Source organism: Delphinus delphis, chromosome 1 (assembly GCF_949987515.2).
Source record: "Delphinus delphis chromosome 1, mDelDel1.2, whole genome shotgun sequence".
Taxonomy (NCBI): domain Eukaryota; kingdom Metazoa; phylum Chordata; class Mammalia; order Artiodactyla; family Delphinidae; genus Delphinus; species Delphinus delphis.
Window position 1 is genome coordinate 183,396,042 of NC_082683.1, and position 25,239 is coordinate 183,421,280.

The 25,239-nt window shown below is 65.9% G+C and overlaps 2 protein-coding genes across 2 annotated transcripts in view; both read left to right on the plus strand.

Annotated features, from left to right (window-relative positions):
* The first annotated feature begins 1,918 nt into the window (after positions 1-1,918).
* LOC132432842 (receptor-type tyrosine-protein phosphatase V-like) lies at positions 1,919-18,659 on the plus strand. The gene is given in 41 exon segments (XM_060023708.1): positions 1,919-1,975; positions 2,117-2,308; positions 2,537-2,593; positions 2,678-2,759; positions 2,867-3,151; positions 3,322-3,585; positions 4,260-4,397; positions 4,400-4,482; positions 4,986-5,204; positions 6,408-6,495; positions 6,594-6,767; positions 8,022-8,216; positions 8,219-8,284; positions 8,444-8,542; positions 8,545-8,631; positions 8,902-9,183; positions 9,414-9,424; positions 9,426-9,558; positions 9,814-10,024; positions 10,471-10,535; positions 10,644-10,699; positions 11,375-11,541; positions 11,625-11,669; positions 12,164-12,234; positions 12,237-12,253; positions 12,357-12,414; positions 12,417-12,446; positions 12,542-12,624; positions 13,437-13,571; positions 14,110-14,229; positions 14,329-14,337; positions 14,674-14,797; positions 14,861-15,018; positions 15,331-15,389; positions 15,485-15,596; positions 15,734-15,812; positions 15,904-16,005; positions 16,135-16,208; positions 17,618-17,937; positions 18,188-18,367; positions 18,512-18,659. Coding segments are annotated over 41 exon segments (4,935 nt in total).
* Positions 18,660-18,907: 248 nt separating this feature from the next.
* LGR6 (leucine rich repeat containing G protein-coupled receptor 6) overlaps positions 18,908-25,239 on the plus strand; it is a 94,818-nt gene continuing 88,486 nt past the window's right edge. The window contains exon 1 of the mRNA XM_060011471.1: positions 18,908-19,107. Coding sequence (XP_059867454.1) covers positions 18,908-19,107 — 200 coding nt within the window. The remainder of the gene's footprint in view (positions 19,108-25,239) is intronic.

The window sequence follows — 25,239 nt, forward strand, 5'->3', positions numbered from 1 at the left end:
GGAGCGGAAGGGGCGCCAGAAGAGGGAGGGCTGCCGGGCAGCAGGGGGGAGACGGGCTGGTTCGCACGCGGGAGCCAGGAGGCCTGGACCTGTCCCCTGTCCGCCGCTGCCTCTGGCTGGCTCTCTCCAGAAGGCATCGGTAAGGTGCTCAGGGCTCTCCAGGTGGAGGATGTGGCTTTGTCTGTGGGAGGGGTTGCTGGGAGGAGACACAGCCCTTGTGGTGCTTCTTGGCTGAAAGGAGAGTCTTGGGTTGGGGAGACCGCTTCTACCGTCAGGACCTTCCTGCACCCTCTCCAGGCTGCCCCTGCCCCCCAGCCCAAGGCCGCCCCAGTCTGGCTGGGGGTTGACAGATGTGCCCCTATGGCCAGGTGCCTCAGCCAGGCCCCGTCCATAGGACTAGCTGTGGGACCCCCTTTTCTGGGGAGTCTTGGGAACAGTCTGAGACGTCACCCCTTCCCTAAAGCCGTGCCCTGCTGTGCCTCTTCTACTTAGATTCCAAATTAGCGTGTTTCCACCCCACGTCTCCAGCCTCTGCAGGTTCACCAAAGTGAGGTGCCCAGGTGAGGGGGAGGGCCAACGGTGCAGCGTGTCCCCCTCCTCTTGGCCTGACTGGCCCCAGATCAGTTTCCCTAGTTGTTCCCCACCCCCAGCCCTTTTGAAAGAGCGCATGTGCACTCGCGTGCGCGCGCACGCACACACACGTGCGCGCGCGCGGCCTGGAAAATCTGATGAGGCTGCAGTGCTGAGTTTCCAGGCCCCCATCCAGAGGCCGGTGGGCGGCCCTGAGGTTTGGGGCTGGGCAGAGCGGGGACGGGCAGGTAGCCCACGGCTCTGGCCGGGGCTGGTCCCTGTGCAGGCCCGCACTCCCTGCCAGACAGCCTGAGAGAAGGGTCCTCAGGAAGCCAGTTAGCCGTTCAGACTTTATGTACCTACCTGCCTGTTTGCTGGGCGTCCGCCTCCCCACCTTCGAGCCTGCTCCGGGGCCCAGAGCTGCTTCCTTTCCTCCATCTCCCTTTCCTCCTTTCCCCGCGTCAGCTGCCTTGGGGTGGCGGCTCCGGGGGAGTGCTTCCAGGTGAGTTGTTGGCTCCAGGAGGTGGGGGGCCTGACCTCCAGGAGGCTGCCCGGGGCCTTCGCAGGCCTGCGGCCAGGTGGGGGCGGGAGGGGAGGGGGCGGGGTCTAGGTAGAGGGGGCGGGGTGGGGCGGGGTCTAGGTAGAGGGGGTGGGGCGGGGGCGGGGGCGGGGCGGGGGGGGGGAGGCAAGCACGCATCCTAGGGGGCCTGGAGCAGGAGCTGGAGGTCCCAGGTTCAAGCCCAGCTCCCCTCCTCACGCTGGGGCCTGGGCTCTTCCCTCCCTGGATATTTCTTCCTTATCTGGGGGGCAAGGGTGTGAAACCAGAGGGCTCTTCTGGACCTACCATCACTGGGACTCAAGGCTTTTGGGACAGACGCGCGCCTGTGTATGTCCACAAGCGACGCACACGCATAGCTGGTCCATCCACCCAGCACCCAGCCACACACACCCCCACCACGTCACCAGGACCCCTCTGCACAGGAACACAAAGGCCCGGTCCACCTCTGCGCGTGCAGGGTCAGACACCCCCTCCTCTCCTGGGGGGCGTGGCGTCGGGGACCAAGCTGTCTCTGCCCACCCGCAAGGCCGTCTCTCCTCTGGGTCTGGGTCTCGAGGGACAGTTTCCTGCCTGGAAAGCCAACAGCTGGAAGAGGGTGGAGCTGGGGGTGCAGGGGGAGATGAGCTTGCCTGCAGCCTGGGGGCCGCAGCCCTGTGCCCCTGACAGGGCCCTGCTGGCACAGGGTCTGGGCTGGGGAGGGAGCGCCTCGCTCTCCGCCCGCTGACCAAGGGGCGGGTGGGGATGGGCTCCTCCTGCTACCGCCCAGCTCTCCCTGCAGACTCGGCCGGGATGGGGCCCCCATTCCCGTGCGCGGTCCTCCTGTGGCTCCCAGGCTTCCTGGCCGAGGTGAGGTGTGCCCCTGCTCTCCAGGGCATCCAGGCCTCCCCCCGCCCCGTGGCGCCGTGGCTGGGCTGCATTAAGCAGGGCAGGGGAGGCTCCTTCCCACCCCCCTGACGGGACAGCAGGACAGTCTGCTCCTGGTCCCAGGGCCTCTGCACCTCGGTGTCCTGCGGTGATGCCCTTCGGCCACGTCTGCGGAAGCCAGACGAGAGGACAGCCTTTTCTCTGGTCCTGGCTGGAGCCCAGAGCCTCTGCCCATCCCTTCCCACACCCTCGCCCCCTCCCTACAGGAAGACAAGTGCCCCTCCCTGGAAGGGGGTCCGCTCGGGGAGAGTGGAGGTAGGTGCCTTCCGTGGGGAGGGAGCTGGGCAAGGCTGTTTCTCTGCCCAGACCCCGCCTCTGCTCTGGCCCTTCCCGCCTCTCCTCCTCCTCTGGGGCAGAAGGTGTTGGGAGACTCTGACCCAGCCCTTCTCCCCCGGACCGCCTCTGAGGGTGAATGTCAGGGTCCAGGGGAGGTCTGCCAGCCACACCCTCTGCCTCAGCCACCTGACCCCGCTGGGGTCCCAGGAAGAGCAGCCACTCCGGGCCCACACCAACGCGTCCAGCTTTGAGTTCCAGGACCTGGTGCCGGGAAGTTGCTATCAGCTGGAGGTGACAGCCCTGCGGCCCTGAGGGCAGAACGCCACTGTCATCCCGCTGCCCACACAGGTGCATGGCCTGCGGGCAGGGGAGGGGCCGAGCAGGATGCGGCTGCCCTGGAGGGTTGGCAGGGGCAGAGCGGCCAGAGACGGTGAGGTCTCTGAGGACCACGCCTGCCGCAGTGACTCCTCAGGGGCACTAGAAGCAGAGGTGATGCCCCGGCCCTGAACTTGGTGCCTCTCTCTGCCTCTGATGCAGCCCTGTTGACGGTCCAGGACCTGCAGCTCCGTAGCTTGGGGAGCCCGTCCCACCTGGAGGCCTTGCGGGGCGCTGCCCCCGGGGGGCAGAATGGCTACCAGATTCTCTTCTACCAGATTCTCTTCTACCACCTGGAGTCGCAGACATTGGCTCACAATGTGTCCGCGTCCCCGGGCACCCTGTCCGACAATTCTAGTGACCTCTTACCCGGCAGCGAGCACACTCTGGAGGTTCCCACCTGGGTTGCCGACCTCCAAGCGAAGCCCAGCATCTATCAGTGGACAGGTAAGGCCAGCGCTCGGCAAGGCCCCGGGGGCGGCCGGTCTGGGAGTGGGGGGCCGTCCAGAGCCGCGTCCCGTGACTGGGCTCCTGGGCTGCTGCTGCTGGGGCGGTGCCCGGGCCCCGCGTCGGGCCCTCTCTCCAGCCCGGCTGTGCTCTCCCCACCCTTTCTCCAGCGCCTGTGCCTCCAGCTCAGCTGACACTGCGTGCGCCAGGTGCCAGCGCCCTGCAGGCCTCCTGGAATGACTCTGGGGTCGCCGCCGGGCTGCGTCTCATGCTCACAGACCTCCTTGGCGGCTCCAACCTGACAGCGGGGGTCACACGGGGCATCTCCAGTCACACCTTCGCTCGCCTCTCTCCGGGAGCCCCCTATGAGCTGACACTCAGCACTGTTGCCGGGCCCCATCCGGCGGCGGGGCCCAACGCCACCGAGTGGACCCGTGCGTGCTGGGCGGGTAAGGGGTTGCTGCAGAGGCTCTTCAGTCAAGCAGGCAGGAGCCAGCTGGTGGGGTGGGCTTCCAGGAGTCCTGCAGGGAAGGGGTGAGGCCTGCCTGGAGGGGGTGGCAGGAGTCCACCCGCCCCCACCACAGACGATGACGGTGGTGACACTTATCGGCACTGGTAGCATCCACGTGCCAGCCCTGTGCCAGGCACTTCTGTGTATCACCTCGTTTACCCCCCAGAACAACCCCTTAAGTTGTGTTATCTCCGTACGGTGGAGGCATCGGGGTTCAGAGAGAGGAGGACCAGGTCCCGAGGCTTAGGAGTGTCCAGCTGGGCTGAGCCCGCGGGGACTTTGCTGCACTTTTGCTCAGGGAAGTGCTGTCTCGCTGCCACTCGCTGGCTGTGGGTCTCGGGCAAAGTGCTGACCCTCTCTGTGCTTCAGCCGCTGTATCTCAAAGCAGGATGAAGATGGCAGCCTCGTGAGGAGTGTGAGGCCTGGCACCGGATGTGTTATCGTTTGCCACCACGTCCTCGGCCGGGTCCCAGGACTCACCCGGAATATGGCTCAGGGTCACCGCCAGCGCCTGGATGAGGCCTGGTCCAGGGCGTGCGGGAAGAAGCTGACACGGGGGTCCAGGACCTTCTGCACGTGTGTCTCCCTTCCCCACAGATCCCTCAGTCCCCCTGGACCTGGTACTCGCTCCCCGGCCCCCAGAGCTCTGGGCCACCTGGAAGGCAGGGCCGGGGGCCCGGGATGGCTACCTGCTCAGGCTAAGTGGACCGGTGGAGAAGACCATCACGCTGGGCCCCGGGCCCTTAATGCCACGTTCCCGGGGCCCCTGCCCGCTGGACACTATGCTCTAGAGCTGAGGGTTCTGGCCGGGCCCTATGACGCCTAGACCCAGGCCAGTGCCTGGCTGGAGGGGAGTCTGCACTGGCGGGGTACAGGCTGGGGTCCTGCCCAGGGGCACCTGCATCAGGAGACGTGTGAGTCCTCACTCTCCAGGGACCACACCCCCTCCAGATGCTGCAGCCCAGCGCCGGAAAGGCAATGGTACTGAGCTGCCCCTGGACAGGCTGGAGGCCGGCAGGGATCCTGGGACCCAGGTACTGCCCTACACCCAGGGAGCCCCCAGCCTCCTCAGAAACATCACTGGGCCACCTGGTGCCACCCAGGTCACTCTCCAGGGACCTGGGGCCCACTCAGGGGACAGTGGACACTGTCCCCTCTCCAGGCAACACCCCCTGAGCACCATAAGTCACACAGGTGAGTGCCAGCCACCGCGGACCCTGGTCTAGGGCTGGGGGGCTTTGCCTCGGGGTGGAGATCTGGGTGGGGACATCACAGCCCCACAGATACTGCAGGGCCCCCTTACCAAGCCGCTCCTCTCTCCAGGGCCCCTGGCACCACAGTTACCGGAGGTCATTGGCAGGGGGCAGCCCCTCTGACTTGACCGTTGGCTGGGCCCCAGCACCAGGGCAGCGGGAAGCCTACAGGGTCAGCTGGTGCCAGGAGGGCAGCCAGAGCTCTCTGGGCGGTCTTGTCGCCTTGGGCCCCGATACTTCCGGCCTGACGCTGAGGGGCCCCGTGCCTGGCTCCTGCTACACCATGTGGGTGTGGGCGTGGGCAGAGGGCCAGCGCCTGCCCCCGTGAGTTCCCGGCTGTGGGCCCTGGGGGGCCATCCTGGGCGGTGGCGGTGGGGACCAATGTCCTTCACACGCCGCCCTCTGTGTGCCGTGTTCCTGGCTCAGAAGCCGTGCGTCCATCCAAGGTGGGGCCGCTCGTGAATCTGTTTGCAAGCATTCTCCACCTCCTGCCATCTGGTCGGCCATCCATCCATCCACCCTTCCAACAAATATTTAATGAATGCCTCCCATTCCTAGGTATGGGGTTAGGCGCTAAAGCTAACGGTTATGAAGAAGACCATCTAGAAAGGAAGGCTGCCGAGTAAACAGACGGTTTATGTGTCTGTTGAAGTGACGCGTGTTGGTTTATACATCAGAGCGTAAGCTAGATGCACAGAGAATACTCACGGTGTATCTGAAGCACGTGAAGCTCTGTTCTCACGGGTTACAACTGAGGACTGTGGGGAATTGTATGTGGTTCCGGCTAATTCTTCAGGGCTTACAGAAGGGCCACCTTAAAGAGTCAGGGAAGGGTTCCCAGAGGAAGGAGGTGGGCCGAGAAGCGTGTGTGTCTGAGTAGGGTGAGCAGAGAGGGGCCTTAGCAAGGGGCAAGTGTGGACCCAGGCCCTCAGGTTGGGGAGAGAAAGAGAGAGAGAGGGAGAGAGAGGAAGAGAGACAGAGAGAGATTGGGAGGTGGGGGCCAAACGTCAGTGGCTGAGCTGGAGCCCCGTGTCCCGGGTGCGAGGCACAGGCGCTGGGTGCTGGTGGGGACCAGGTGGACCAGACGTCATCCTCCAGGAGCTGATGGTCTGGGAAGCAGGTGGGGCGCAGGCATCAGGGCGGAGACCGTGTCATCCAAGAGGTTTTCCTGGGAGGGAAGGAAGGAGCGGGCTGGAGCCTGGTGGCTAGCTGTGCCTGGAGGCCAGCGAGCAGGGAGCAGACGACGCAGCAGGAGGGGTGGGCGCTGGGTTGTTCCAAATCCGTTTCTTCCTGTCCCGCAGTCCCTGCGCCTCCCGCCAACCTGAGCCTGGGCCTGGCCGCCCAGCCCCCTGCCCTGCGGGCTGTCTGCAGCACCCCCCACCCCCGTCGGGGGCAGGGACGGCTTCCTCCTGTGGCTGTACCGCCTGAGCCCCCTGGCTCTGGAGGGTGAGGAGACCCTGGCCCCCGAGGCACAGACTTCTCCTGGGCCCAGCCGGCTCCGGGCACCGAGTTCCTGGCGTGGCTGTCCACCCTGCAGGGGCTGGACAAGAGCAGCGGCACCAGTGCCACAGGCTGGACACGTGAGTGCCCTCCACATGGCCCTGCCTCACAGGCCACCCTTGCTCAGTGGGTCCCAGGGGCTGCACGGCGCCCTGACCTCCCTGTGGTCCGTGAGCAGGCCGCTGGGCTGACTACGGTTGCTCCCTCGGGCACCAGGACACCCCTTGCCCTGGCCGAGAGCCCCCGGGGCCTGGCCCTTCTGGCACCAGGAAAGCAGGCAGAACCTGGGCTTTGCTCCCGGGCGGTGACATGGGCTGGGCCCTCGAGCTCTCTAATGACCAGCGGCGGGGAGGTGGGGACTGGGTGGACCAGAAGACTGGCTGCCAGGCCCCCCGGGCCCCTTGCTCAGTGTTCCCTCACTTAAACAACATCCAGGAGGCCTCCGTCTCACGGAGGAGGAAGCCAAACACAGGGCAGGCTCTCAGTCCTCAGTGGGGCGTCGGGGTTCACGTGCGGGCCGTGTGGCCCAGGGTCCACGCTCCTGGCCACGTAACAACCCCAGAAAGAAGGGGGGGTTGGGGGGCCCCAGGAAGGGTCACAGTTCCTGAAGTACAGGACGGGTCACACGGTGAGGCCCGGAGGCCCAGAGCCGGGAGGCTGGGCCAGGAAGCCCCTCCCAGAGGCCCGAGGCCTGCTCGGTGGAGCCGGGCAACAGCGGGGTCTCCTTGCCCAGCGTCATCCTTCTCCAGTATGGTGGCCCCCACTGCCCGCCCTGCCCTCCTACCCCTCCCAGGACCCTGAGACCTCGGACCGGCCTGGGAGGGGTGGGAAAGCTCCGGCCAGGGGCTCTGACTGGCTCAGACCCAGATCGGGCCTGTGCCTCTTTGAGCCTCAGTTTACAAAGGAGGGGTCCACCAGGTGACCCCAGGCCCTGGGCCCAAGGGGAGGGTGGAGGGGCCCTGCCTGGACCCCAGACACTACCTGCCCTTTAACCTATCCACCCACTCGGGGGGCTGTCAGAGCTGGGGCTGGGCCCGGAAAAGGCTCTGCGTGTAACCCCCTGGCCGCCCCGTCTGGCTGGGAGAGCGGTGATCGATGCGCTCGCTCAGCATGGCCGGGGCTTGTGCTCTGCTGTCTGGGGAAGTCGGGAGGCGGTCTGCCTCCCCACGGGTAGAATCTCCTCTCACTGGTCTCCTGAACCGGTGTTTCGCAACTGGGCCAAGGGTGGAGGGCCAAGTGGGGCCCTTTCGGGAGGAAGGAGCCATGATCGGGGCTGTGCTCTTCACCCCGCACTAGAGCTGCCCTCAGCAAGTCCCCAGTCCCCGCACGGGGGAGGCGTCCCCAGTTCCGTGGCCACAGGTCTGAGACCCAGGCTGGCAGAGTCCTCGGCGAGTGGACGGCTGTCCCTCAGTGTCTGCGTTCCAGCCCCTCTGGGTCAGGGCCCGCACCGATGACCTTTTACCTTCCTCACCTCTTTAGGGACCGAATCTCCAAATACAGTCACGCTATGAGGTCCTGAGGGTCTGGACTTCAACTTGAATTTGGGGGGACACAGTTCAGGCCATGACACCTCCCTTCTCTCCCCCTGACCCTGTTGTCCCCGCAGCCCCCCTCGCCCCCCCTCTGGTAAGTGTGGCCAGTGAAGGACCCCCCCAGCCCCGGGCATCCTGGGTCCACACGCCGTGGGGCCGGGACGGCTACCGGGGGACCCTGTACCAGGCAGGCGTCCCGGTGGGCTCCAGCCCCGTGGGGGCCCAGGTGGATGGTGCCAGTCTCTCAGCTCTGACTCCGGGCACTGAGTACAGGTGCAGGTGGTCGCACAGGCCGGGCCCCTCCGTGTGGCGACAGCCGGCGCCTCCGGCTGGGCCTGTGAGTGGCATTGGAACGGCCAGGGGAGGAGCAGCGGCAGGGCCGTCCCTGGACCCCTGCTCCCTCCCTCGGTGGCACTGCTGCCCCCCAGTCGCCCGTCCCACCTGCACCCCGAGGGCCCTGCGTGGGGTCACAGGCGTCCTGCTCTCCTCCCCACAGCCCCACTGGTGCCCACCAAGCTGCTGGTGTCCATGCAGGCGGGCAGTGCTGTGGTCAGCCTGGCCTGGGCCAGCGGCCGCCTGGGGCACGGAGTGTGCCGCGCACACCTGGACTCAACCTCTCCCTGTCCGTGCTCTGCCCGGCGGGGCCGCTCCAGGCCTCCACGCACCTGGTGCTGCTGCCCGTGGGTACGTCGGTGTCTGTCAGGGGGAGCAGAGCACCCTGAGCGCTGCCCATCCTGTCCCAGCCCTGCTCGTCTGGGTGTGTGCCGTGCCCACCCGCCCTTGGGATGCCCCTCGCTCTCCAGATGGGCGTCAGGTCCCGAGGAGACCTTATTTCTCCCTGTGGCCGCTGCCCCTTTCCAGGGACAGAAATGCCCGGTCCCTCTGCGCCTCTGACTTTGACCACCTCTTGGGCTGCGCTGACTCCCACGCGATGTGGAACCCTTGAACCCGCAGAGCCCGACCCAGTGGAGGACGTGCAGTGCCAGCCCAAGGTCGCCCGCCTGGCCCTGGCCTGGATGGTGCCCAAGGGGGACGTGGACATGTGTCCGGTGGTGACGGAGCAGCTGGCAGCAGGAGGGGACGCCCACCTCGTCTTCCAGGCCAACACCTCTGGGGATGCCCTCTTGCTGTCCCGCCTGGAGCCCGCCACGTCTTACCGCCTCAGCCTCTCCGTGCAGGGCAGGAACGGCCTGTGGGGCCGGGAAGTCACCGTGGTGTGTGCCACTGCTGCCGAGGGTAGGCGCCCCCTTGGCCTCAGGCTCTGCTCCCTCAGTCTTCCTCCCCCATCGCCCCCAGCCCCGGCCCCGACCCTGACCCAACGCCACACTCGTTTGACACCCCCTGCGGGGCTTGTGCCCAGCACCCAGCCCAGTTTGGATTCTGTGCGTCCAGTCAGCTGCCATTGCAGGCATGACCCTGCCCTTGGGGACTACTGTCAGGGCCTCACTCTCCCCCTCCGCCCCCAGCCTGGCACCCCACACCCCCGAGCTGGCCGAGGCCCCCAGCTGGAGCCTGAGATGGGGATGGACGCGCTGATACCCCGGGGCATGTTTGGCGAGGACGACGGGCAGATCCAGAGCTATGGCGTCATCGCCACCGCTAACGTGCCGCGTGAGTCCCGGCCCAGGCGGGTGAGGGACCCTGGCTACTGCCTGGCAGGGTGGCAAGGGGCCCAGGCGCTGACACGGGTGAGCTGAAATGTCTGAGGCCGGCGGGAGTCTTGGCGCAGGAAGGGGGACTGGGACGTTCTGGCGGAAGGGCCTGGTATACTAACGGGGGCGGGCACGTCTAGAACAAGCCCCTCTGGCGGGGAGAGCCCCCACCCCACTGCCCACCTGCCCCGCCCCCTCCCCGTTCCTCTCCTAGCGGCACGGCCTCCCTGTGACGCCATCAACCACACCTGGTACGACCACCACTACGGGGGACGTGACGCCTACCTGGCCGCCCTGCTCCCCAGCCCCTTCTACCCGGGGCCCTGGGCCGTGCCGACGTCCTGGATGGTGCCTGTGGGAACAGAGGACTGTGGCCAGACCCAGGACGTTTGTAATGGGCAGCTCAGGCCGAGTTCCCACTATCGGTGAGGGCCAAGGCTGAAGGGAGGGGGAGACACTGAGAGTTTCATTGATGGGTTGTTTACACCTGTGTGAACAGAAGAGCTGGACTGATTCATAGAGAGAGAGAGCATGTGCTGGTCCAGGAGGGTCAGTAGAGCTATTCTGACTGAGCTTCCTGGCAGGCAAGGCAAAAAGGGGAATGCCCACCTGCCACGTGGTTCTTTTCTCAGCAAAGCAGGGGATGGATTCTCTTTCACTTTGCTAGGGCTACACTGAGGATACCAGGCGCCTGTTTCTAGGGCTTCTTGCTCTCAGAATAGGGCAGTGGAGGCAGGAGAGAAGCCGGGAGAGGGTGGAGTTCGCTCTGAAGTCTCAGATGACTCAGTTTCCTGGGAGGGGCGCGGCCCTCTTTGCCTGCCACCGCCCCCCCTCCCGCCCCGCAATGGAAGGTCCTGCCCCTCTGTGACAGGTTCAGTGTTGCAGCCTTTACCAGGTACAGCTCTGAGCCCCTCATCTCCTTCTCAGCCTTCTCAGGTAGGTGGGTACCCAGCTAGGACTCCAGCTGGGTCCTGGGGTGGGGATTGGTGGGGATTGGTCCCTTCTGAGGCTCAGCTACCAGCGGGGACCTGTCCTGCCTCACAGAGCTGGGAGCCCCAGAGCCAGCGAAGGAGGTGCTCCTGGTGGCAGCCCCGACCTGGGTGGGCTGGGGGTAGTGGGCAAGACAGGCATTGAGGAAACGGTTTGCTGCTGCTGTGATCGCTCTGCCCTCCCGCAAGGCTTCCCTCCGCCATGCTGCTCCCGGTTGGCCACCGTGTTCTGGAGCAGCGCTGACCAGTAGGAACATAGGGCAGGCCACAAGTGAGAGCCACATCTGTGGTTCCCAGTTGCTATGTTAAAGAGAGAAAAATAAACAGGTGCAATTAATCTCAGCCACATTTTATTTAAACCAAGATGTTAAAAATATCGTATCAACACGTGATCGAGTTTTTTAAATGATTAATGAGAGGTTTTACATCCTTTTCTTTTCAATCAGTAAAACTTTGACATCCTGTGTGTAGCTTATGCTGTGGCAAATCTGAAATTGGAGCCGCGCCGGTTCAAGGGCTCAGTAGAGTAGCCCGGGGCACGTGGCGACCGTACTGGACAGAGCAGCTCCAGAAGGTGCGGGGCCAGGCCTCCGCCCTCTCGTCCTCAAGGGTGTTGGGGGGGCCCTGCTCAGGAGCTGGGGGCAGGGAGGGCTCACAGGCTGTTCTCGGTGCCCGTCCAGGGTGGTCCCCCGGCAGCCTTCTCTGGCCTCGGTTCGGCATCTGGGACTTCCTTCTGCAGGGTGAGGGCTGTCACTGCGCCCTCCACCCAGGGGGTCTCGGGCCCAGGGGAGGCTGGTGTGTCTCACGGGGTGTCAGGTCGGGGCTGCCCAGCTCACCCTTCCGTCTCCGTCCACAGAGCCCCTCCCAGCAGCGGTGGGTGTCGCAGCGGGCGGTGGCCTTGCGCTTGGCGCCTTGCTAGGCCTGCTGTGCTGGAGGCGAGTGCAGGGGCGGAGGTGAGCGGCGGGGAGGGCTGGGCCGGCGTGTTGGGGGAGCCCCAGGCTGCCTCCCAGGCCCCGTCACCCGTCACCCTCTGCAGGTCGGAGAAGAACCTGTGCTCCCAGGAGCTGGTGGCTTACAACCTGCGGTGAGTGTGCGACCCCTGTGGGGCGGGGCAGGCGGCCCGCCCTCCACAGGCTCGGTGATGACGGGGTCTCCCCGGGACTGTGTCCCTCGCCCCCCCAGCTGAGCCTGCCCTCAGCCGCTGTCACACCCTCGTCACCCTGCTCCCAGGGGCCCCCGGCTCCTCCCAGGCCCTCAGCCTCTGCCTCCAGACTCCCGTCCTCTCGGTCCCCGACTGACCATCTGGACGGTTGCGGGCCAAGTCGCTTCCGTCTCCTTCTTTCTCTCCGACGTTGGATTTCGCAGTCTTCCCAATATCGCTACTGTTCTTCCTTCTCTCGGCCGCACCCTGAGCGGCGCTGCGAGCAGCTGTGCCCAGAGCCATCCTCAGGACCCGGGGTCGGGGCCTCAGACACTCATGCCCACCTCCTCCGAGTGTGGTCCTGTTTGCCCTGCCCCCTCTCTCTGGCCCCTACCGGCGCCCAGGGCAGGACTCTGCACACCCTCTTCCCACAGGTGGACCCACTGGCCCATCCCTGCCCACAGCTTCCGACAGGGCTACGAGGCCAAGAGCACCCGTGCCCACCAGGCTTTCAGGAGTTCGAGGTGAGGCCTCTGCCACCCCCAGGCTCTGGGGGGCCCCAGCTGTGCACGACCCCGCCCCCGGTGTGGGGGTGACATGGGTCTGCTTCGGCCCCCGTCTCTGCAGGAGCTGAAGGAGGTGGGCAAGGGGCAGCCTAGGCTGGAGGCCGAGCACCCTGCCGACACCAGGAGAACCGCTACCCTCTCGTGCTGCCCTGTGAGCATGGCAGGCAGGGGTGTGCGGGCCGGAGCTCGGCCCGGAGGAGGCGCTGCGTGTGCCCGCCCTGAATGCGCGGCTTTTAGCGTCTGCAGATGACGGCTGCTGGGTCAGGCTGACCCCGCTGGACGGAGAGCCTCACTCCCATTACGTCAACACCAGCTTCATCCACCAGCAGGTAGAGCCGCCTGCGCGCTGGCTGCGGCGTCCACTCGGGAGGGGCCCGGTTTGCAGGACACGCTGTCCTGCCCTAGCCGTCCACGAAGACCGCCAGCTTGTGTGTCTTGTGTGTTGGTCGCTGTGCTGGGACCGCAGGAGGCAGGGCTGGGCTACGCGGATTCCCACCTTCAAAGGAGCAGGAGTTGTGTGTGTGCGTGTGTGTGTGTGTGTGTGTGAGTGTGTGTGACACCTGCCACGCGGCGTGACAGGTGCTGTAATAAGGGCACACGTGTGGTGCTCAGAGCTCGTGAAGAAGGAACGTTTAGTCCACCTAGGAATCAAGAAAGGCTTCCTGGAGGAGGGGGCATTTGGTCTCTTGAAGGATGAGCAGAATCCTGATAAGTGATGAAGGAGGGGCAGACATTGCAGCTGGACAGACCCAGAGAAGAACCGGGCGGTGCATGTGGACAGTGGGGCGGGGTCATCGGGTGGAGGCAGGAGAGGCAGATGGGGCTGTTGGAGGAGGGACTGAGTGCTGGCCTCGGGGAGCTGGGTGGGCAGTGGAGCCCTGGGAGAAATGCAGGTGGTGTGGGTCGGGTGGTGAAGGGGTGGCCTGGGGAGGCTACTTCGGGGCCATCGGTGTCTTGTCATCGTCCCATCGAGGTGGGGCTGTCTCCAAGTCACCCTCCTGATTTGGGTCCTTGGCGCACGTGTGTTCACGTGTGTGCACACGTATCGACCTGCACACGAAGTCCTCACTCCCAGAGATCACCCGTGGGATGCGTGGCTGTGGGCTGGGGCCCCAGTTAACGTGATCCTGCCCGCCCCCAGGGCTACACCCGCCCACAGGAGTTCATCACCACCCAGGGGCTTCTGAAGAAGACCCTGGAGGACTTCTGGCAGCTGGCGTGGGAGCAGCAGGTCCGGATCGTTGTCATGCTGACGGTGGGCATGGAGAGTGGGCGAGTGAGCGTGCCACAGCCCCCGGGGTGGCCACCAGGTGGCAGGCTCTCCCCACAGGACCAGCTGTGGGTCTGGGAGGCCAGGTGAGGCCTGGGGGTTGGTGGGGTCCCCAGGCCGCCCAGGATGGGGCAGGGAAGGAGACCAGGAACCCAGGCTCCCAGCTGGACTCGCCTCCATTGCCTCTGCTGTTTCTCACCGAGACCACCCTCTCCTGCTCCAGGCCCAGTCTGCGTCCTTGCTTTAAACACGCCTGTGCCCTGCTCCGTGCGGGGCCCTGGGATAACACCTTTGAGCCCCTCCAGCTGGAGCGGAGAGGCCAGGCCAGGTGGTCCTAAGTAAGGCCATGCAGTTTGCACAGGAGCCCGGCAGCTGCCTGGAAGTCCCAGGGGTCACACAGAGGTCTGGGGGTGGAGGTGCTAAGGCCGGGCCGGGGGAGAGAGGCTTCCGGACAAGCAGGGTGGCGGAGACAGACAGGTGGGTGGGAGGTGCTGATACAGCAGGGGTGGCAGTGATGGGGGGGCCCACATCCCTCTGGCCCTAGGTGCTACGTGAGCACCACTGGCCAGCCGACTCCACCCCTGTCACCCACGGTCACATCGTCCACCTCCTGGCCGAGGAGCCCGAGGACGAGTGGACCGCGCGGGACTTCCAGATGCAGCACGTGCGTACCCGCGAGCGAGGGGTTGTGACTCCTTAGAAGGTCAGCTCACCTCCTGGGCCCCTGGCCTCCCCCTTGCCCAGGAGGTTGGAGGTTAGGGAGGGTAGGGAAGCACAGGGAAGGCTAAGGGTCATCCGAAGTTGGGTGAGAAGGGACGGTTTCTGCCCTGCCCTGCACCCGGCTCAGGGCCCCCGCTCACCCCAGACCCCTGGGCCCCATCCGCCATCCCAGGCTGTGTCCTTCTGGGGCAGCAGTGCCCCCGTCCCCCTTGGGACCCCTGCAGGCAGACTTCCCGGGAGGCTGGAGGAGCTGAGGGGAGCATCCCAGTGTGGGGGGCACCACCCCGCCCTCAAGACCTGGTGACAGAATGAGGGCTGAGCAGAGGACAGTGGGTTAGGAGGGGACGGAGAAGCAGCTCCTCTGCCCCCCAGCCTCCGGGCTGCCCAGCAACTGCAGTGGACAGTGAAGCAGCTGCAGTTCACCACCCGGCCAGACCACAGCATCCCCGAGACCCCCAGCTCCCTGCTGGCCTTTGTGGACCCCGTTCGGGAGAGGAGGGGGGCCCGTCCTGGTGCAGGCAGGCGGGGCAGGTGGCGGGTGGCGGGGTGGGCTGGGGAAGGGCCCCGCTTCACAGCCCTGGGCCCTCTGACCTGCAGTGCAGGCATGGGCCGCTCGGACACCTTTGTGGCCCTGTCAGGGCTGCTGCAGCAGCTGGGGGAGGAGGATACAGTGGACGTATTCCACACGGTGTGCTCGCTGCACCTGCACCGGCCCCTCATGATCCAGACCCCGGTGAGGGCAAGGCGTGTGGGCTGCAGACTCTGGGAGGGGGTGGGCAGACGGCCGGGCCACAGGGTCCCCAGGGGCCAGGGAAGAACCCCGGGGGAGGGACTTGGACACTCACCCTCCTATCGGGGCTTCTGTTTCCCTTTGTGCCGGGGGTGGGAGGTAGGAGGGCCCCTGCCAGCTCTGATGCAGAGGGACCCCACGGGAAGGCTCCCCAAAGCCCCTCCCCTGCCCCGGGCCGTCTGGCTGGTCAGGGCCTGGAAGTCTCCCTGCTGGGCCACGGTCCCTCAGCCGACCGCCTCCCTTCCCACCCCCCAGAGCCAGTACATCTTCCTGCACGGCTGCCTCCTGAGCAGGGTCCTGGAAGGGGCTCCCTGGCACCTCTGAGTACGTGCAGCACCGGGAACCTGGCCCGGTGGGGGGCAGGGTCCCTGTCCCTCCCACCGACAGGCTGCCAGCTCCGTCCACGCAGGGCCGAGGAGACCAAGAGCGGGAGCTGGGCAGCCTCCGGCACCCCCGACGCGCCCTGCACCCCGCGCCCCACCCAGGCCGCAGCCCATCCCCGTGCGGAGCTTCCTCCCCAGGCGTGATCTGGCGACGCTGGCTTCTTGGGGGAGCACAAGGTGGCTGCGGGCCGGGCGGCACGACGACGCGGGGTCCCCTCATGCCACCACTTCTGTGGCCTGTCTCGTGGTGCCCCTCTGCCCATCACCCTCCCCAGCTTCCGCTCCAGGCCCTCAAGGACCAGGCCGGCTCTGCGATGCCCTCTCCTGGCCGTGGGCAGGACGGCATGGCCTCCCGTGAGTGCCAGTGGGCTTGCGGGTGGGCGGGGCATTGGGCGTCGGCCAGGCTGGGACCTCCGGCAGCCTCACCCTTACCCTCGTCCTGCAGATGGCTGTTGTCACGGGCGGTCCCCTCCGGCAGAGGACGGCCCTGCTGGAGAGATGCCCGAAGCCTGGCTCTTCCCCGTGGGACCATGCCCTTGGGCCATTGGTGCTTCCTGGGGCTGGGGCTGGGGCTGGGAGGCTGGGGGTCCTAGAGCTGAGACGCGCAGGGGACACCCTGTGCTCTGCAGGGCGGGCCCTCTGGCCGCGATCACGTCATGCTGACCGGGGCCCACAGAGCTCTGGGAGCTGGTGTGGGAGCACGGGGCTCGCGTGCTGGTCTCCCTGTGCCTGCCAGACTCCCGGAAGAAGGTGAGGGAACAGGGGCAGAGGGAGGGATGCCTGGGGGTTGGGGTGGGGCTGTGGTGTGACTGGGGCCTGGGTGGGGATGGGCTGGCCGGCCGAGCAGCCCTGACCCGGTCTGGCCCACGGAGTCACAGCCCGTCGCCACGGACGCGGTGACCATGCGCTGGGTGGCCGAGAGCAGCACTGCAGGCTGGCCCTGCACCCTCCTCAGCGTCACATGTGTAAGCTAGGGCCGTGGGCTGGGGGTGGGCTCCGCGGAGCAGTCCCGGCCCCTCCAGGCACCGGTGCCAACGTCTTTGCCCAGAGGGGGAGCAGGAAGGAGGGGCCGGTGCAGAGGCTGCAGCTGCCGTGTGGGGAGCCGGGCAGGAGCTCCCCACCATGACCCTGCTGCCCTTCCTGGCTGCCGCGGGCCCGTGCTGCTCCTGGGGCTTGGAGAAGCTAGGCACGCCGCTCAGCCACTGCAGGTGCCGCTGGACGGGGCCCCGGAGGAGCAGGCAGAGACCCCGCTGCCCCGCGGCTCGGGGTGCGGGTCCGGACACAGCCCCCTCCTCACTCTGCCCTGACGTCGTCTTTCGGGAGTCTGTTCCCCGACGCCCGCCGGGCCCCATGCCGTGAAGGGGCCGAGTCGGGAAATAAGGGATGTGGTCAAGCCAGAGGCCGAGTGCGTTCTGTCCATCCATGCCAGGGCCTGGTGGGAAACAGGAGCGGGGCTGGGGGGGCCTGGTGGGTGGCTTTCGCGGGGCAGCCCCCAGCCCCGCCCTCCAGTTTCCCCGTTCCTCAGATCTAGTTTCTAGTGTCCGGGGGGCGGCCCTGGCTTCAGGGCGGGTTACTCGGGGCGAGGGGGCACAGCCGCTGCCCTGTGCACAGCAGGACCGACCTGGCCCTGGCCACCCCCCCCCACAACCCGGCCTTCCCATTTCCCGCCGCCGGCGGCAGGCGTGGGGGGGCTCACTGCTGCGTGGCCAGAGCGGCTGGGTTTTCTCTGCCTCCTTCGCTCCACCACAGTGCGGGAGTCTGGGGAGGGAAAACCAGGAGGAGAAGCAGAAAGGAGGGCAGGAGTGCTCACCGTGGCGACACCATCACCCGCGGCCTCACCAGGGCCCATCCGTCCCCTCATCAACCAGGAGGCCCTGGACGGCTGGCGCCAGCGGCGGGGCCCCAACTGCTCCCGGTAGAGGGCCTGGGGGACACAGAAAGCCTGCACAAACCAGAGCAGGATGCCCCGAAAGGAGTCAGACCCTGAATCGGGGAGGGGCAGGGCTCTCCTTGGCCGCCCCGAGCGCCTCGTGAAAGGCGAGGGGTCAGAGGTCAGGAGGGCCCTCGCGGCCTGTGCAGCAGAAGCTGGAGCAGGGCAGCCTCCCCGCTCACCTGGGCCTCCCTGGGCTGGGTCACACCCTCTGCACACTCGTTCCCAGGAGTCGGGGTTGGCCCATGACGACCCTCCAGTCGGCGGGCTGGAGCCTCGCACTGGGCCCGGGCCCCGCCATGCTGAGGGGGCAGCAGGGCCCCCGCACCAGAGCTGCAAAGGAGCAGGAGGGCCGCAGCGAGTGGGGAGTGAGGCCGGGAACACGGCCGAGTGGGAAGCACCCCTGTGGTCTCTCCGGCCCTCCGTGCACAAGGACCACCCAGGCCTTCCTGGGGGCTCATCTACGTCAGGGCCGAGCCCCACACCCCAGAGGCCAACGGTTGGTTTCCGCCTTCCTGGCCCAGCCGTGCAGCCCCTGGGTCCCGGGAGGTGAGAGCAGTAGCAGAGAATGGGAGGGGGTGATGAGTGGCCCTGGGGGGGTGACGGTCCTGGATGAAGGGCCACTGGCTGCGCTGAGGCTTTCAGGCTGCCGCTGTACACTCAGGATGGACAGTGTGGGGAGAGTAAGGTCAGGAGACGCGGCCGGCTCTCACTCCACCCTGGGCTTGGCCCGGCGCCGGGATGAGCCCAGCTTCAGCCACCGTCTCTCGCCCTCAAGCCTCCCGCCTGGCCCTTCCAGCCTCAGGCTGGTGGAGCTGCAGCTGCCGGACTGGCCTCCAGGTGGCGCCAGACTGCCGACTCAGGCCGGCCCGGACCGCCAGGTGGGCGCGTCCCCCAGCCGGGCGCCTGGCTCCATCCCGGGAGCAGGGTCCAGGGCTCCCGGGCTCCTACCTGACTGGGGCCGCGTGCAAGACGCTTTGTGAGTGGACGTCACACCTTCTCTAGTGGGGGGCCTGGGGCTCGGCTGGAAGGCTCCTCCTGTAGCCACCCGACCTCCACCCGCCCCGCGGCTCCGGCCCTTCACGGCCCACCTGGCGCGACAACCCCTCGCTCCCCTCCCCAGGAGCCAGGATGCGGCGGGTGACCCCGAGTTGTACTTCTGGGGCTGCTCCCCCCCCCAAGTGGGTGGCCTCGAACAAACAAGGTGCTTCCGGGGCCCTCCTCCGATCCCCTGTGGCCCCGAGGCTGTCCGCTCTGGCACGGGGTCCTGAGCCCGCAGCCCAAACGCCTGCAGGACCCGCTCTCCGCTCTCCGGGTTGTTGGCTTTTTTCTTTCCTGGATGAAATTCCTGCCAGCTCGGAGGGAAGGAGGGAAGGGGAGCGAGAGGCGAGAAAGTTCCCTGGCTCCGCCCTCCCCTGCCAAGCCCAACCCGTGAAACCCAGGAGTGAAGACCGCGAAGCGATGCCTGCTCCTCTCTGACTGTGCGCCACCGGTGCCCGCCGCCCTCCCGGCCGCCGCGATGCCCAGCGCACCCGGGCTCCGCGCCCTCTGGCTCTGCGCCGCACTCTGCGCCTCCCCGTGCGCCCCCCAGCCTGGCCCGAGGCCCGCCTGCCCGGCCCCCTGCCGCTGCCACGAGGACGGCATCATGCTGTCGGCCGACTGCTCTGAGCGCGGGCTCTCGGCGGTGCCGGGGGACCTGGACCCCCTGACGGCTTACCTGTGAGTACCACGCGCTTCTCCCTGAGCCCGCCTGGCTGCGCGCTGGCCGGGCCGGCCTCAGTCTAGGGCACCTGCGCAGCTGGAGCCCTGAGGCCCAGGCATCTTCTGCCCTGTCCTGGACTGCGGGGCCGTGGCGGGGAGAACAGTCCCAGGCTGAAGGCCAGGCGAGTGGTGAGGCCGGGCTTCCCTGATCGGTTCCCAGCTGGCCCCTGTCTCGGGGCCTAATGGCGCGAGCCCAGGCTAGGTGAGAGGTGGGTCTCCGGGCCCTGAGCAGAGGGGCCCAGACTGCCGCCCCTTCTCCTCTTGCCGGTTTCTTCTCCTGCAGAGCAGCGCCCAGGACGGTGGCCGGGGCTCAGTGGAGGAGAGGGGAGGGGCCCCGTGGGGGGAAAGATTGTCTCCAGCCGGGGCAAGGAGAGCAGAGCAGTCACTCGAGCTGGGTGGCCTTGGTGGGGGTCCCAGAAGCCAGGAGAGGGGACTAAGCCACCCTCGTCTCCTCCAAGACGTCCCTGCTGGCTCCATCTCCCTCCACTGAGGCCTCTGGCTCCCCAGGGGCCTCCCTGAAGTCACGTCCCAAGAGGCCGTGTTGGAGACACTAATTTGTGGGCAGTGCCAAGCTGAAAACCAAAGAGCTGTTTTTAGAGTCTGAGTTGGGGTGAGATGGTGTGTGAAGTGGACCCTACTGGGGGCAGCTGCCCCTCGGGGCTTGAGGGCTGGGGGCTCTGGCCTGGCCACCTGGGCGGGAGGAGGGAGTGAGCGCACACTCCAGACCACCTGCCTCCCCCCTGCTCTGGGGAGAGGAAGGCTTCCTGGCTCAGCCCCGCCTGGGCCTCCACGACCTCTTCTCAGAGGAGGAGAGTCTGGGCCATCTGTCCTGGAGGTGGGGTCCCGGAGCTCTGTGGCTTTGGGCTCCAGGGCCTGGGGGCTCTGAGGAAACAGGAGCTCGTTTGTAGAGTCAGGCAAGGATTTGTTGAACTAAATGGGACCAGGGCAGCTCCCCTTCAGCCGTTCTACATGTGTGTGGGTGAAGCGGGTAGGACGTTGGCTCATTTGAAGACAGGGTTCTGTGGCTGAAAAGAATTTGGAAATGACTTCTGTGGAGCCTTTCTCTGGGGAAGCAGGAGAAAGTTCCCTTTTCCAGGCTGAGGGGCTCACTGGTCCCACCTCCTTCCCCAGACCCATCCTTTCTCAGGAGGACTTGGGGAAAAGAGGACAGTGTCGCCGTCAGAATCCACGCTGCTGGAGGGTTGCCCCCACCGTCTCGTCGCTGTTCCCCTGGCATTGTCATGTCTGCATTTGGGGTTTTCTGAGCCGACCCTGAGTCTCCCTGGGGCCTGAGAAAGCCCCTCTCTCCCAGGACTCAGCCTGTGCATCCCAGGGTAGGAGGGAGGGTCCCACGTGGCCTGGGGACCTTAGCAGCAGGCCCTGGAATGTTGGAGGGAGGGGAAGACGCAGGGTCCCCCTTGGCCACGCAGGGTCTTGTCTGGGTGGTGAGTGGAGTGTCTCTGCAGGGCGGTGGGCCTCCTTTCTCTGCCTCTCTGGAGAGTGGCCCAGGCGCAAACGCACCGTGGAAGGGTGGGCGTGAGGGCCGCCCCCTTCCCTCCTCAGCAAAGTGAGGATACGCCAGTCCAGCCCCAAGTGGCCCAGCTCCGGCCAAGGACGGCCCACACTTTCATTGGCTGCTGGGGCCCGCAGGGCCTCTCGTCTGGGCCACCCAAGCCCTGGCCCCTCCTAGCTCTGCCCCTGACGGAGTCACCCGAGTCCTCTGAGCCTCGGGGTCTTCGTCTGTACGTGGGGACAAGTGGGTGGTGGGCAGGCTAGGTGAGGCGACGTGTCATGTAAACTCCCCGGCACAGTGCGTGACACATACGAGCAGTGCCTGAACCCTCACGCGGGAGGAAATGGCACCCGGGGTGAGCGCAGAGCCCAAGGGAACAGGCTGTGGTGGGACGAGGGGAGGCGACCGCGGGGTGCTGGCCTCAGTCAGTGCCTGGCTGCTCCGGATGGGGCTCGGGGTCCAGCCAGCTGTGAACACTGGGGATGGGGTGGGAGGACGTGGAGGAGAAGGTGAAAGGTCAGATGAGAACACGTGGATGTACAGGGGGCGGCCGGTCAGAGGGCGCCCTTGAAGACCTTCAGAAGGTGCCAGAGACGGAGCCGTAGGGGGCACCAGGGAACTCGGGGCTCCAGGAGACACCCAGCCCGTGCAAAGAGCTGCCCACCGCTGCCCCGCTCTCTTGGTCCCACTGCGTCTCTGCTCTGCCCTCACCTGCAAAGACGACGCTCCCTCAGGGTCGGACGCCCGGCTGATTGTGTTGAAGGGACCGACGCCAAACACCCACAGGCCTTGGCGTCTCTCCAACCCGTGGTCTCAGTGAGGCTCGTGGGGACTCATGAGGGTTTGGATGTCCTCCCTGGAACTCACCTGGGAGACACGGACCCCCGGCTCTGGGGCACCCGGAAGGTGGGGCGGCCCTCGCTCTATCCCGTCCCACGTCCGCACAGCGAGGGGACAGAGATATACACGTGTTGTTGGCGATACCCAGGGCTGTCCCTGACTTGGAGAATCTGGGTAGTATTCTGAGTCCCTCCTTTGCCCCCAGAGTTGAGCAGAGACAGGAAGTGAGTGGGGGGCCGAGCTGCTTGTAGAAGGCCTGAGGCTCGTTCGCTTGCACTGACCCCTCAGCACCCATTTCCATCACCTTCTGCCGCCGGGACGAAGGGGGTCCCCGCTCCGCAACCGCCGTCAGGCAGCTTACTGCCTCCTTGGGACCTTACTCCCTGTAAGGCTGCTGTGACGACCGCTGACCTCGACGAAAGGTCAGACGCAGCGTGTGTGTAGATTCTGGGTAGTTTCCATCCTACTCATCGCTGCCTGGGGGTGATGAGACGGAGGCAGGGCGCTGGGGAGAGCGGGGGTCCCAGCACAGGTGCCGGTGACGGCAGAGCAGGACCGCAGTCCTCACAAGCTGGTGACCTGGGCCAGTTTCCTCATCTGTAAATGGAGCTCATGCCTGCCTCACAGGGCTGTTGTCTGAATTCACTGAGACGATGTTTGTAAAGGGTTTGGCACAGTGTCCGGCCCTTGGGAAGAGCCCAGTGTTAGTGGTGGTGTTATTAGGGTGACTGGGGCCAAGAAGTGTTAGTCAGGGAGGTCTTCCTGGAGGAGGAAGTGCGGGATGGGCGCGTCTGTGTGTTGGGGGATGAGAGAGGAGAGAGTGGCTGCGGGGAGCCGAGAGGAGCCCTCTGGGGCCTGGAGAGGTTTTAGTTTTCTCCTGGCCGGTGCGGACGCAGAGCTTTGAGGGGGGTGAGGCAGCAACGGGTGGGATACCCCAGCCCGCTCCCCAGCGCAGCGGCTGGTCCCTGCAGGGCCTGTCGTCTGAAGAAGCAGAGAAACATGTGGCTCCAGGGAGGATGGCGGCCTTGCGGGCTGCGTCTGGGAGATCCATGGGCCTCTTCTCATTCTGGACCTCGGAGGCCGCCCTTTCCGGGCTAGGCCTCCGTGTCCTTTTCTAATAGATTCTAAGAGCCTGAGCTTCTCCCCACCCCACAAACTCGGGGTTTGAGTTCTAACCCTCAGCCCGTGCCAGAACATTTCCAGACCACAATGCGCACAGATTTTGTTGAGAAACAGGGCCGGAGACGCAGGGGAGATGGGCTCTGAGCCTCCTGTCCTGGCGCAGGACCTCCCCCGGGGAGAGCGGGGAGCCGCTCCAGGAGGAGGGTCCCCTAGGGACTGGGTGCCAGCCTTTCTATGAAGCAGAGCCGGGGTGGGGGGCGGAGTTGGCCCATCACGGGGCAGGCCCGGTGGGGGGGTCGCTGGAGGAGGGCGAGCGTGTCAGGGAGCCAACACCCCAGTTCAAAAGAAAGGCAGGAAGCAGCCCCGGGCGAAAGAAAAAGGAAACCTCTGGGCTCCAGCAGCGGCGTTGCGGGCTCAGTGGGTGGGCGGCGGGCAGAGGAGAAGAAAGCCCGGCTCAGAGCAAAGTCGCCCGGCCCGCCCAGCCAGCCCCGCCTCTCCCCTTCCGAGGGCTCGACCCGACGGCTTCCGCGTGGACCGTGCCCACCAGGCAGCAGGCAGGGCGGGCGCGGTGCTGGGTGCCCGACGGAGGCCCTGCCGAAGCCCTGGGCTCCAGTCTTAGCACTTCGGTTTATGGGCTGTGCGTCCTCTGGCCGCTACTCACTCGCTCCAAAGTTTGTCTTTTTTCATGTTGAGAATGGAAACGCCGACAGCATTCACTGGGAAGGGCGGTAGGAGGAGCCACGGGACAAAGGGGCAAAGCCTTGTGTCTGCTTTAAAACGTTGACCATGGGCGCTGTTTTCCTCAACCCTCCACTGCAAAGGACCCACTGAGGCCCGGGAAGGGTGACAGAAATGCCTGTGACGGGCGCAGACTTAGGGAGACAGAGTCTAAGTTCTGGAGCCCCATTGGGCTGCCTTTCCTCCCCCCTCCCTCCCCTTCCCCCCTTCTTCCCTCCCCGTCCCTCCCCATTCCCCCTCCCCCTTCCCCTCCCTTCCCCATACCCCCCTTCCCCCTCCCTTCCCTTCACTCCTTCCCCTCCCCCTTCCCTCCCTCCCTCCCTCCTCCCTTCCTTCTTAAAAATTTACTTACTTTATTTTATTATTTATCTATTTTTGGCTGCATTGCGTCTTTGTTGCTGCATGTGGGCTCTCTCTAGCTGCGGCGAGCGGGGGCTACTCTTCGTTGCGGTGGCGGTGCGTGGGCCTCTCACCGTGGTGGCTTCCCCTGTTGCGGAGCACAGGCTCTAGGCGTGCTGGCTTCAGTAGTTGTGGCACACGGGCTCAGTAGTTGTGGCACACAGGCTCTAGAGCGCAGGCTCAGTAGTTGTGGTGCAGGGGGCTTAGTTGCTCTGCGGCATGTGGGATCTTCCCAAACCAGGGCTCAAACCTGTGTCCCCTGCCTTGGCAGACGGATTCTTAACCACTGCGCCACCAGGGAAGCCCCCTTCCTTCTTTCTTCCCTCCCTCCCTCCCTCCCTCCTTCCTTACTAATCAAGCCCCCTCCCACTGACCTTCAGGGAAATGACCTTCCCTGGAGCCCATTCTGCTCTTGGGTTCCTGATGGGGACAGGCGGGGGTGGGGACGGGGGCGGGGCGATGGAGGAAGTGACCATTTTCACAGGGTTCCCTGGAAGAGATGGGCCAGCCTGGCACCTGTGAGGACTCTTCCAAGAGGAAAAGTCTGGACTTCCAGGTGACTCCTGTCTGGAGAGTCCAGCTTCTCCCCAGAAGCCGAGTTCCGTGGAAAGAGCCGGTTCTCCGGTGCAGCACAAGGAAAGCTAGGTGTGCACGGCCGAGGCATCTGGCTCCTTTCTGCCCTGGGACACGCCCTGAGGGGCTGCAAGGACCCTAACGGCTGTGTGACCTTAGGAGCAGGGCGCTGGGCCCCTTGGGAAGGTACAAGGGACAGGAGTGCGGGAGAAATTTCCAACCCTCGGCCCCCACGTTGGAAAAGACAAGTTCCTGGAGCCAAACTGAGACGGATTTGCTGACTTGGGGGCTCTCAGAACTGTAGGGGCCCCTCTGTGCTGACTAGCCCCTTGGTAAAGGGGTGGTCCCCAATTTCTAGAAACTCAGGCCTCTTTTCCCGCCTCAGACATGGGAGAACAAACTTGGGCAGAGAGCAGAGAGTTATTTTGGAAGCAGCAGAAGGACACGGTGAGGAGGGGAGCTCGGGGTTGGCTCTGCGCCCCCCAGAGCCCTGCCAGCGTGGGCCCCGGGAGCGCTGGCGGCGGCGGCAGGCGGGGGCTGCCCCCGGCTGCCCTGCGCCCAGAGCCTCGGGAGCCGAGGTCTCCTTTGGGTCCCATTTCCTGCTGCTACCTGCTTCCTCCTCAGAGCCAGCAAGGGGGGCTCGTACCCCGAGCTCTCCACGGCCTGGGAATCGGGGTCCCCTCTGAGTACCTGTGAGGTGTAGAGCCTGGGGCTGGGGCCGGGGAAGCAGCTCGCGCCGGGCTTTCCGTCTCCCCTCTCTGCTCCAGCGGGTGGTGGAAATGCCTTCCTGGTTGCACTTTCCCAGGAAGTCCGGAAGTTTCTTCGGGAAAACACTAGATCTTGGGAAGGCCCATGTTTGGAGCCCCGCGGATGTACCTGGGCAGCTGCCATCACCCTGGTGGCGC